The following is a 13,093-nucleotide window of genomic DNA, read 5'->3' as shown; positions in this document are numbered from 1 at the left end:
AGCACTGCTAAAGGAGATATATATATAAAAGTAGTCAGAGAATTAAAAACAAGTCAAAGCAGCCAGCCAGAAGAAAGGACATTTGGGCGACTAGGTGGTGCAGTGAAGTCAGAAGGGCCTGATTTCAAATTCAGCCTCAGAAACTTGGTACTTAACTAGCTGTGTGACTTTGGGCAAGTCTCTTAACCCCAATTGCCCTGCCTTTCCCCCTCCTCCCCCAAAAAAAGAAGAAGAAGAAAGGACATTTCTCTGATTCTTCTGAGCCCCTGCCAAAGTCTCGGAAATGATTTTTATGCTCCTCTTCTCCAAAGAGCCTGTAGCTAGGTGATCAGTCCCCCAGGGGCAAAACTAACCCCAACTGTCTTAGCCTGCATCACAGCTTCCTTGCTATAGTCTGTGGGGTTGGGGGGTGGTTAACTTTTCCACACTAGGGCCTTGCACTAAAGCTTGACCTTAGATAAGTCACCAACCTCTGTGAGTAACTTTGGAGTCATTGTCCTTGATTCTTTTCTTCAGACCCCAGATCCAGTGACTTACTAGTTCTCTGTCATTCATCCCAGTTATCTACTGACCTGACCACTGCCCGACTGTAGACCTCTCACACTGTTCTAAAAGCCTTGTAATTCAGTTCCCTGCTTGTCTCTCCTTTTTCCTGCACATCTTCTAAGCCAGGGCTTTTTAAACTTTTTCCACTCACGTCTCCTTTTTACGTTCAGCAGAGTTGGCATTGCGTGGCCTGAGTCATGTGCAGTGCAAACTTGTGTGTGCCTTGTGTTCAGAACCAAAGCTGTAGTGAAGTCCTGCAGTGCAACACCATTGAGCAAGCACTACCAGAAACACTTCAGATTGATTATGCTTTGGATTTTTAATTAACTTTTGGTCGTTGTGCATTCAGAAACCTTTTACTGTTGCCAGTGGGGTCTTGACCCACGGTTTAAGAAGTGTTGTTCTATACAACTGACAAACTTCCTATATCATTTCTCTGCTCAGAATCTTTAGAGGCTTCTCGGTGTCTGGAGGATAAAATATAAACTCAGCTTTAAGACTATGCAGTTTTGCTGCCACTTGTGTTTCTAAGCTTATTATGTACATATAATAATCCTTTTTACACTATACATTTCTGCCAAGCTGGTCCAATAGCTATTCCTTGAAGTGGATGACTATCTCCTATTTTGTTCATTTTGCCCTTTGTTCAGACAATTTCTCATCCTTGGAATGTTACTCGCACCTTGTATTTGGAATCCTTAGGTTCTTTTGAGGTGAAATTCAGGTATCACTTTCTATGGAAGCCTTTTCTTGTTAAGCCAAAGGGAGAAGTATAGGTACAAGGTATAAGATGTGTGTGTGTGTGTGTGTGTGTGTGTGTGTGTGTGTGTGGTATTCCAGATTTTGCCCTTTTCTACTTTTACTAATATATGAAACATACTGCAGCTATCTTCATCTCTTTATTATATGGTTTGTACTCAGAAGCCCAAAGTTACGTTTTTCTCCCCAGACCTAATAGCAAGAAAGCAGTTCAGGTCTCCTCAATTCTGAAGAAAATAGTCCTGTATTTTCTTCAGACTCTGGAGATGTCTATCTGCTGTTGTTGTAATCATTTTCAGAAATCCATGCTTGTCTGCTGTCAGAAAATGGATAGTGCCTTGCAGGCTAATTAAGTATTGATAGGGTGAATTGCATTAATTAAGTATTTCTGTATTCCAGAACACTTTTTTTAGAGGCAGAATAATTGTGAATCTATGAACAGTGTGTGCTTCTTGAACTCTTGAGTTGGGTTTGATTTTTAGGGGAAATTGCCCCTGGTGGCTTTGAGGCAGCTGTTGGAGAGTTGCAGTGCTCTATCCCTGCCAAAAGGCAGCTGTCAGGAGATGGCCCTTGCTTTGTTATGAAGTTAACTAAGCAATTTTGAAACCAGAGCAGAAGGAAATGGCTTTTATTTAAAATTCTACCTGGGAGACTGTTACTTCTTCTGAGGATACACTATATGTTGACCTGAACTTGACTTTTCTTTTCAGGGAGCCAATCTCTATAAAACCAAACTCATTAAAAAGGTGCAAGGGAAAAATAGAATCTACATTCTATAAACCAGTAGGCTTGACTTATATTCCTGGCAAAATTCTAAAATATATAATTAAAGAGATGGCTAGTGAATATCTAGAAAGAGAATCTGTGATCACAGAGAGCCAGGATTACTTCATTAAGAACAAGCTGAGCCAGATTAACCTTATTTCCTTTTTCCAGCAAGATTGCTAGTCTGATAGAGTAGGGAAATTCCGCATGCAGCTTAGTGGAGAGAGTCCTGGGTCTGGAGTAAGGAAAACATCTTCCTGAGTTCAAATCTGGCCTCACACCCTTACTAGTTAGATGACCCTGGGCAAATCACTTAACCTTGTTTGCCTCAGTTTCCTCATCTGCAAAATGAGCTGGAGAAGGAAATGACAAACCACTCCAGTGTCAGGAAAACCCCATATGGGGTTACAGAGAGTCATTCATGGCTGAAATAACTGAACAACAAATTTTTTTTGTTGCTTGTTTTTAAAAAATACATGGCTGTCACTTTACAATGGGTACTTTTTCTTATGCCACAAAACCTTCCCCCTCAAGGATTTTACCTAGGCAAAGCAAAATAACACTTTGACCATGTCTGACAATTTGTTTCATTCCATACCTGGAGACCGTAATCTGTCTATTTAGAGGGAAGAGGGCCTGTTTTTCCTGAATTTCACTGAAATTATTGGTAGTCAGTGTGTCAATCATAGTTCTATTGTCTTTCAACAATATTACTTAGATTTTAGCAAAATTTTGATAGAATATCTTTTTCTTCTTGTGGACAAGTAGAGAGATGTGAATTAAGTATATTATAGCTAGATGAATTTGGAATTGGTTAAATGACTGAACCCAAAGAGCAGTCATCAGTGGTTTGATGTCTTTTTAGAATACTGTCACTAGGAGTTTTTTAGGGATCTGATGCATTTGTGGCTGGCCCTGTTTTTAATATTTTTATCAGTAGATACATAAAGCATTTATTAAATGTTTTCTATGTTCTAGGCACTATACTAAGTATTGGGGCTACAAATATAAGCAATGCAGACAGCCCCTCCCTTAAGGAGTTTACATTCTAATAGAGGAAGATAACATAAAGGAAGATATATAATATATAAAGGAAGATAACATATAATATACAAAGATAACATCAAACATAAAATATAACGTTCTAATAGAGGAAGATAACATAAAAAACCATCTAAAACCTGGAAAGAGGGGAAGGGAGAGAAGTCCAGAGCTGAGTGAAGAAGATGAAGAGGAGCATAGCTGGGTCTCTTCCTGGAATAGTGGTCAGGGGAGGGAGTTGCCAGCCAGGAGAGTGGGGCACGCAGGTTGGGAAGGGGGTTGGCTGATGAGGAGGATGTGGAGACTTGGATTAAGGCATAGATGATATGCTTAACACATGTCTAGATGATACAGCTAGGAGGGATAAATAAAACACTGAAAGACAGTCATGGTTAAAAAAGGCTAGAATGTTGGGTCTACTCAAATAATGATGAAATTTAATAGGGGTAAGTGTGAGGTTTAATACTTGGGTTCAGAATTTTTACTTCACAAATACAAGATTGGGTAGGCACAACTGGTCAACAGTACCTCTGGAAAAGATGTGGGTTTTTGGTGATCTGCAAGCCTACTTTGCGTCAACAGTGTGTAATGTCATCCAGGAAAACTAATATGATCTTGGGCAGCATTCTGAAGGGCACAGTGTCCAGGGATAAAGAGCTGATGGTTCTGCTATGCTCAGACTCCATTTGGAGTGTTCTAGTTAGTTCTGGGTATTTTGTTTTAGGAATACAATTGCTAGAATAGACACTGTCCAGAGAATAGTGACCAGGAGTTGAGGACTTTGAGTTTATGCTATATGAGGTTTGGTTGAAATAATTGTGGATGTTTAATCCAGAGAAGAGGAGAGTTAGAGGAAGCATGCCAACTGCCTTCTTTTATCTAAAGAATTGTCCTGTGGAAAAGGGATTAGATTTGCTCTTGAATGAAGGGTGGAAGTTTCAAAAAGGCAAATTTAGACATGGTTTAAGGAAAAATTTCCTAACATGTCTTTCTGCAAATGAAATGGGCTGCCCCAGGGATGGTGGGAAGTTCCTTCTCATTAAAAGATTTGAAGTGAAGGCTATACTGACCACTGGCTGAGAACAGGAATGGGCTAGCAGTCAAGCCCCTCTTCCAACTAGGAAAGCATTATATTGTCTCTGAACTGGAGAACTGTACCACATGATTAGGTAGTCAAGATTTATAGAGGAAGACAGGTAATAACAGGGTTAGTGCCAAAAGTGTATTTTATATAATAAGTGCTGAAAGAATAAGTTTTTAAAAAAATATTGCTTTTTAGTTTTCAACATTCACTTCTACAAAATTTTGAGTTTCAAATTTTCTCCCCCTCCCTCTGTTCACTCCTCCCCTCCCCCCACCTCAAGACAGTGTGTAATCAGATATAGGCTCTGCATTTTATACAATATAAAATATTAAGCATATTTTCACATTAGTCTTTCTGTAAAGAAGAATTAGAACCAATGGGAGAAACCATGAGAAAGAAGAAACAAAAAAAAGAGAGCAAATAGTCTGCTTCTGTGTGCATTCAGACTCTGTAGTTCTTTTTCCGGAAGTGGAGAGCATTTTCTATCATGAGTCTTTTGGAGTTGTCTTAGATCCTTGCATTGTTAAGAAGAGGTCAGTCTATCAAAGTTAGTCATCTCCACAATGTAGGAATATGTTTGAACTACCAGTTTGTAGCAGTCTATGACTTCTTCGTATATGGGGGAAGAGGGTGGGATTTGAAATGATTAGTATTAGATTGTTGGTGATAGTAGTTAACATAAGTTCTTTGTGTCATATTCAAATGTCATCATTCAAATCATATTAAAAAGATGCCATGAAATTTTTTGCTTTTATCTAACAAACTTTTAATTGTTTGCATTTTGGCAATTTCATTTGGACATGGTTGTATTGCTGTAAGGTTGAAGATGTGATTGTGACTAAGGGAGAAGATTCAGAATCAGTTTTCTTACCATAATTTAAAAAATGAAAATTCAGAATTTTCATGAGACAGTTTCTCATTTTGTGAGGCAGATTCTAATTCCATTTTTGAAATACTCTATGGCAATAGATTCTGCTAGAGATTGAGAACCTTAGCCCTGTTGCTGGCTAGAATAGCTCTGTGTTAGCTTAGTTTGAATGTAAGTATTTGTAATTGTAATGTAAGTATCAAAATTACTTTTTTTCATTAAAAAAAGGATTGATAGTCAAGGCTTCTCATTAATTCTGGTGAATCCTCCTAATTAGGTGAATTTATGAAGTTTGAATAGAATATTCCTTGTTCCTGGTATCTGTATACTCAGAGACTATATACAGTGATACTTTGATTAAATTTTAACCCCTTCTTCAGAATAACAACTGTGTCTTTTCTTTCTCCTATATCCACTTCAGCACTAAGTATAGTGCTAGGTGTGTAATAGGCATTTGAAAAATAAAGAAAATAGGAATCATAGACTGGGTTAGAATGGATCTAATCTAATCTAATCTAATTTTATATGTAACAAACCTCCTGGGTTCTGGGGGGCTGAATATTCCTCTTTTACTAAGACTCTTGAACTTTGTACTCATGTGGTCTGAGTTCAGTCCTAGGAGAGCCTAGCTCCATAGAGAATGAATAAGATTTTTTTTCCTCATTGTCATTGAGTCATTACACCTCTGCCCCAGATTATAACTCTGGGGAAGTGTCTTTTTTTTTTAAATTTAATTTAATTTAATTTTCAACTTGGCATTCTCTACCTCTCCTTTCTCCACTCTCTACTGAGAAAACAAGAAAAAAATGAAACCTGTTACATACATATATAATCAAGCAAAACAAATTCTTTGTGATCTTAAATAAAGCTTGGTAATGGTTCATGTTTCTAGGGTCTCTTCAAAAGGAATTAACAGAGTTTCTTCCAGAAAAGTACTCAGTTTATTAGTAGATCATGTATAGGACAGCTGTTTATTTCCTCCATCATTATAGAAATGATTAAAACATGGTTGCTCATGCCTGTAATTTCTTTCTTGTGGATGACTTGAGTTTAGGGGTTCTTGTCTATGATAAGGCTAAAGCCAATCAGGTATCAGTATTGTCTGGTACTTCTGTGGTAAGCCCATAGGAGCTCAGGGCCACCAGGTCGCCAAATGTGAATTGGCCCGGGTATATTCCTATCAGCAGTGGGGTCTGGCACATGAGGACTTCTGTCTACACTTCACACTTGGGAGAGATAAGGAGACATAATCTCCAAAAAACCCCAAATGACATCCCCCCCCCCAGATGTATGGGTGCATTGACAAAGACTTAAAACACGAAACAGTAACCCACAACTCCTAAAATATAAAATGTTTTGTGACCTACTGAACAGCCATTTTATCTCTTTCTTGACTCTGTGCTGTCTGAGCAACTTCCTTAACAGTTTGTTTCTTTTAGCAGTCAGTCAACAAGCATTTATTAAAAGTCTGCTATGTGCTAAGACTGTGCTAAGCATTGGAGAACACCTTCCTTTTGGTGGCCATCCTCTTTGATAAGTGTTGTAACAAACTGAAGTCCCCTGGAGCCTCTCACTAATTCCAGACCTCTTGAGTCTCTGAGGTGGCCACTGAATTTGGACATGTCCATCTTGGGACCATTCTTTGGTCACCTGTGCTCAGGGAAAGAAACACAAAGGAGAAGAGGCAGCTACCGGTAGGATTTTTGAAATGAGGTCACAGGCTCAGCCAGGTGAATACATAAGATCTTCCTGTCATGTGGGAGCAGCTACCGTAGCTTGAGGATGGGGAGTCAGAGAGCTGTCCAGCCCCCAAGCCGTGCCTTCACAAGAGAGGAAGAAGGGAAGCAGAAGTTAGCTGCCTCTCCCTTTAAAGTCTGAGTGGGCACTTCTTAGCTGCTCAGTGGCCAGTGCTCCAACATGAGGGTCAGGAGGCAGCTGGGACCAACCAGAAGCATCTGGTTTTGAATACTCTTTAGGAGGGGATATGCCCAGCAGAAGGGGCAAAGGCATATATGCTCAGATCTCTAGGGGATGCACTCCAGTCTGGCAGATGGGGGTGAGAATGTGGAGGGGGTGGTGTTGATTTACCTCCATTACATAGAGAGGAGAAAACAGAACCAGAGAAGGAAGTGGCTTGCCATAAGTAGTAAGTAGCAGAACCAGGTTCTGACCTACCTGCTTGGGATGCCAAAGCCAGAATCCTTCCCCACTTTGCCAGATTTAGTGAACAGAGGAATTACAGCAATTGCTAAATGCTGAAAAGTGTTCCCAGTTTATCTCTAACATGTACGTTTTGATCACTTGTTATTTGAAAGACAAAGGTTAAACTTAGTGGGGGTTTTTCCTGTCCTGTTTTGCAGAATAAGGAAGATGAGGAACCAAAAAGTAAACACTTCAAAGAAGAGGAAGAAGGAGGGGAGAAGCACAGGTAATAGATTTTTTTTTGTTTGCTTGTTTATGATATATGGTGACCTGTTGTATAATTTGGGACAAAGCATTCAGGCAATTTAAACCATGTTATAATCTACTAAATGTTCTCATTTCCTTCCTTCCTACATCTAGCAGTATGTATTGGAAAGAGCACTGTAATGGAAATCTGGAAGCCTGGGTTCTAATCTTCGTTATGCCATTAATGAGTCATATGATTTTAAGCAAATAACTTCATTTTTCTGGTCCTTAAAGCAGATGATCTCAAAATGATCTTTAGTTTTAATATTTTGTGGTGGTAAAGGTAATGGCAGTAGCCTGAAGGAACAGTAGCTATTTAGAGGATTTGGTTTTGTATTTTACTTGTTTTTTTTCTAGACCTGACCCAATTTCTTCATGCTCTGAGCTTCTGTGTGTGCCAGTTTGCATGGCTGACTTAACTTTTTAGTATCCCTAGGGAAAATTTTTTCTGTCTTCTCTGTCTTACAGGTAGAAAGAATAATAATAATAATAATAATAGCTGACATTTATGTAGAATCATCTGGATTACAAAGCGCTTTCACAAATGTATAATTTGATACTCATCACAACGTTGTCAAGTAGGTAGTACAAATATTATTCTCCCCATTTTATAGATGATGAACCTGAAACTCAGGGTTTAGGCCCAGTGTCATAGATCTACTTAATGTCAGAGGCTGTATTTGAATTAACCGTGTCTTTAGAATTAAAGTACTGCCTTTTTCATTTTGTGACTACTGCCTCCATGAATTAAGAAGATACATATCTATATATACATAAGAATACTACTAAAATTCATCAGTTTATTATGGGGAGACAGACTGGCTCAGCATAAGACAGCTCTTCCTAATACAGTTTTCCAGAACCAGAATGGACTGCTTCAGAGATTCATTTCCTCATAATATTAATAATAAAAATAATGGGTTCTTACACAGGTCAAAGTGTTTTGTATATGTATAAATGACATGTACTTGTACATACATATATACATACACACATCTCCCCCCACCCCATATATGCATTAAAAAATCTCACTTGTACCTCACAACAACCCTGGGAGGTAGATATTTCAGGGACTTTATCTTCATTTTTCACAATTGTATTTAATAGAAATTGATGCTTAGGTTAACTCATTTGCATATGATCACACAAGTACTTGGTGCTAAAGGCAGGACTTGCACCTAGGTCTTCCTATTTCTAAATCTATCACTAGGTCCCCTGTAACATGCTGCCTCATTGTGGGGTGTTTCTATAGGTCCTATATAATTTTTCATAGCTGGGATTCATGATTTTAGTCAGAATTAAATTAGGTGACCATCAAGAATCAAGTTGAAAGAGATCCCTGTGGTCAATTAGTCCTGCTCCTACAGAAATCATGGATTGCATCTATCAGCACTGATTCTCTAGTAGTATATTTGGGAAGTGAGTGCTTTCACATGAATTTTTAAGATAACTGTTTACTTCTTTAAAGGAAAAACACTTTAAGAAACACTCACTTTTTTATGGCTTCACATGTTCTCTGCCCTCTTAAGTGAGGATCTGGAATGTAATTTAATCTTTGCTTGATGACTCTGAGTCATTTTGGGGAGCACTGATTATTTTAATATGCTGGAGTACAGTGTTTTGAGGTCTTACAGAGAGCTTCTTTCCACTCTACTTAACAAAGAACCCTGATCCATTGTATTTTAGAGTTCAGAGGATCATTGCTTTCTAGTGGGAAGAATCCTTTGAGGTCGTTGAGTCCAACTTCCTTATTTTACAGAAGAGAAATCTGACACAAAGATCAAGTGATTTGCACAAGGTCAAAGAGGTAGTAAGTGGCAGAGCTGGAATCTGAATACACTTATCCTCACCCAAATCCAGTGCTGTTTCCACTGTGTCGTCCAAGAATAAGGACTCTTATTTTTGTTCTCAGTCATGTCTACCTCTAGCAGCCACCTTTGTTAGCAACCATAGCCACCTTTTCTTTACAATTTGGTGGTTTTCAGCTTCTGTAGACTGGGAAGTCAGATAGCCAGGGGCTTTTAAGACTGTGCCTAAAATAAATAAAGAGACTTTAAGTATAGGATCTTCAAGGATCTTCCTGTAAGTAAAGTATAGTGAGTAAAGTTTTAGTGCACACACTTTGCAATACTGATGTATGTATGTAGATACTGATATATGTAGAAAGATTCTGAAAATATGGAGGAAGATTGTCCTTTCTAGGGGTGTATAATGAGGGACAATAAAAACATTTTTGAGTAGTCTCCTCATAAGATTCTCACAGAACCAGAGAGATAATGTATGAAATAACAAGGCCATTTGTTCATTTGAATGTAGTTATAGAGAATTATGCTGTTTTCCCATAAGAGAAGCTAGCGGCAGGCACAGCTGGAAACAAAAAGAGTTTAAAACAGATACGAGAAGTCTAAAAACCATGGTGGACTCAGGCATTTAATGTAGGGGCAAACACCTACCTATCTCAATAGAAAGTACTCTAGCATATTATTATAAAGTCCACAAAGTTCTGTTCTAATGCCTTATTGTAGTATGCTAGTAACTGGTTTCTTGAAGGCTGTGCCTGTAGAGTGCAACCTCGGGCAGGTTCTGCTGTGCTATTTGTGCCTCACATGTTGTCTTGGCAGTAAAATCTGTCTGCTTTTTGATTGACCAGCAGCTAAATATGGAGAAGTTCATCACTGATAGGCAGTCCACTTGTTTTCTGACCATAGCAACTCATGAAACAAAGAAACATACACAATGATTCTTAGTCTTTTGCAGTAGCCTTTCACTTCTCTGGTGATAGCGGCAGAGTGGTGGAAAAGGTGACGGAGGATACTAAGAGTCAGTTAGGTTTTAGACTATTTATAAATCGTTACTCAGCTCTTGGTACTTGAAATGTGAGATCCAAGGGTCCAGTGACTTGGTAGACATACTACTGGATTATACTCATGATCTATCTTGACATTCTCATTATAAGTGAAACTAGAAGACAAAAGGATGTTGTAGCTAAATTGAAGACTAGCATATTCGTTTTCCTTAGAGAGGCAAATAGACTTGGTGGAGTTGGTTTTCTTATGCTTCCAAAGGCAGAAAGGACCATGATTTCATGGGACGTTTAGTCATCTAGTATTGTGTTGCTTATGCTAAGTATTTGTAGAGAAAGCACTGTGAAAATCATTGGAGCTTATATACCAAAAATATATTACAGAGGATCAGGAGATAGAGAAATTCTGTGAAGAACTTGATAAGACCAAATGAAATGGTGACATTTGATTCTTCAAGACATCAGTGCAAAGCTAGGAATAGAGGAGAACAACCAAAAATAGGTGGGAAAATATGGTTTAGTATTAAGAACCCTTATGAAATAATTAGAAGGCAGTTTGAAAAGTCTCAGTATCATTAGATATAAAGGAGGCCTATTAAGGCTATCAAATCCATCCTTCTCTCTTGAGAATTTAGGAAAGATTGAGTGAGCCTAATATAATCCAAGTAGATTAGGAGTAGTTTGTGTTAAAAAAAATTTTTAATAAGTCTTTATTGATGTCCTCTTTTTTATATCATCATAGTTTTTCCCCTTATCTTTGTCTCTCCTCCTCCCTAAGAGCCATCCTGTTTAACAATTAGTATTTTTTAATGACCAAAAAAAATTGACCCATTTAATCAGTATATTGAAAAATCCCCCAGATATGTGCAATATGTAACACCTGTAGACCTCCATTTCCATAAAGGAGTGGGTTGAGGATATTCTTTCAAATCTCTTCCTTTGAGTCATGCTTGATGTTTAGAATATTGTTGCATTCACTTTTGATTTTTGGTGTGTGTTTTTTTTTAATTTACCTTGTAGTTATTGTATATATTGTTTTTTTTGGCTCTATTGACTTCATTTGTGCTTATTCATGTAAATGTTTCCATGCCTCTGTACTCGTTGCAGAAGTAATTTCTTACAGCACAGTAATAATCAAGTTCATGTCCCACAGTTTGTTTAGTTATTCTACAATTGATGGGCATCTACTTTGTTTTTAGTTGTTTTCTGTCAGAAAAAGTGCTGCTATAACTATTTTGGTGTACAATGATGTCCTTGGGATATAAGCATAATAAGTGAATCTTGGGTTCAAAGGATATTTGCATAATTCCAAATTGCTCTCCAAAGAGGTTGTATCCTTTCATAGCTCTATCAACAATGTATTAGTATGCTTATCATCCCCTAACCCCTCCAACATTACTATTCATATGGTTTTAAAGATCTCTCTCGCTCATCTTTTCCCAGGTCCTTCCCAGGTTTTGTGTTTTCTGTGTGTTAACTTGATATGGTATTTCATTTTAAGAAGCCCATACAGTGACTGATCTTATCAGATCAAAAGAAATCAATACATGACTTAATAGAGACCTATAGTGTCATAAGTGTAGAAAGTAGCTTAGTCCTTTTCTGTTTTCTCTCTCCCTGTGATTCTGTGAGTCTTGGCTTGTACTGGCTTCCACACTGCCTAGTGCCTAGTCCTGCCTTCAACTTGGACAGCACCTGCCCCAATTCAGGTACTTGGGAAAATGGTATAAAAATTGCCAAGGAAGCAATCAGCAGAGAGTTACATTCTAGAAACATCTTTCACTGATAAAAATCACAGGTTCAGGTAAAAGAAAATGGTCAGGGAAAGGAGATGATCCTATTTTCTTTTTTTTTTTTTTTATAAGCAGTCGGGGTTAAGTAACTTGCTCAAGGTTACATGGCCAGTTATTTCTGGGTGTGGTGCTAAGTGTTGGAGCCCTGATTCGATCCCCAGGTCATCCCGACTCTGGGGCCGGTGCTCTTACTCGCTGAGTCACCTGGCCGCCCCTTGATCTATTTTCTTAACATCACATGGTGACTGTTCCTGTTCTTTTTGGTTCACTTTAAAGTCCCACCATTTTTGTGAAGCTTTCCTTGGGCTATTATTCAAAGACAAACTGATCACTTCTTTCCTCTGAATTCCATTATATTACAGTTAGTAAGTATACTACAAAATTTAGCATTTACTTTGCTTTCTGTATACTTGTGTTGGTCATATACCAAAATTTTATCATAGTGTAAGAAACCTAGTAGTACTTTATTAAATAATTGATCCAACAACACTTAAGTGACTCTTTGAGAGGTGATGGAGGAGACACAGTCTATTAGATAACAGTTTCTTCCTCAAGATGAAGAAACTAGAAGTCTTCAAGGAGGAACCATTTGATTTTGGCTTTAAAGGATGGCTAGGAATTTGACAGGCAGAGAGGATAGTGTAATGAAAAGGAATAGAGGCAAAGGGTTGCATGTTTTGGGGGAGCAGAGAAAAGTTGACTTTGGTTGGACAGTAGATGACTTGGAGAGGAAGAACATAAAATAAAATTGATAAGACTTGTTAGATTGTAGAGGCTTGAATACTAGTTATTGGAGTTTTAGTTGTCTTTGTAGATGATTGGGAGCTATTGAAGATGTTTCTACAAAGAAATGGCATGACCATATTTGTGATTAAAAAAGATTATTCTGGAAAGACTGGATAGAATAATTTCATTTCTGAGCTCTAGAAAGACTCAAGTCTAATCCTCCCCTCCTCCCAATTTTCCCTTTTTCTTTAGGGGGGAGT

The 13,093-nt window shown here is 38.1% G+C and overlaps 1 protein-coding gene across 2 annotated transcripts in view; it reads left to right on the top strand.

Annotated features, from left to right (window-relative positions):
• The window catches only part of CCDC12 (coiled-coil domain containing 12), an 89,783-nt gene that overhangs the window by 39,862 nt on the left and 36,828 nt on the right, over window positions 1-13,093 (top strand). For both annotated transcript variants that reach the window (XM_069095903.1, XM_069095901.1), the window contains exon 2: window positions 7,424-7,491. In XM_069095903.1, the coding sequence (XP_068952004.1) occupies window positions 7,424-7,491 (68 nt within the window). The remainder of the gene's footprint in view (window positions 1-7,423; window positions 7,492-13,093) is intronic.

The sequence above is a fragment of the Petaurus breviceps genome, unplaced genomic scaffold, assembly GCF_028583685.1.
Source record: "Petaurus breviceps papuanus isolate PSGF00001 unplaced genomic scaffold, PetGlider_PUasm1.0 227, whole genome shotgun sequence".
Lineage (NCBI taxonomy): Eukaryota > Metazoa > Chordata > Mammalia > Diprotodontia > Petauridae > Petaurus > Petaurus breviceps.
Note: the sequence above shows the minus strand (reverse complement) of the source record. Positions and strands in the feature narration are given on the sequence as shown.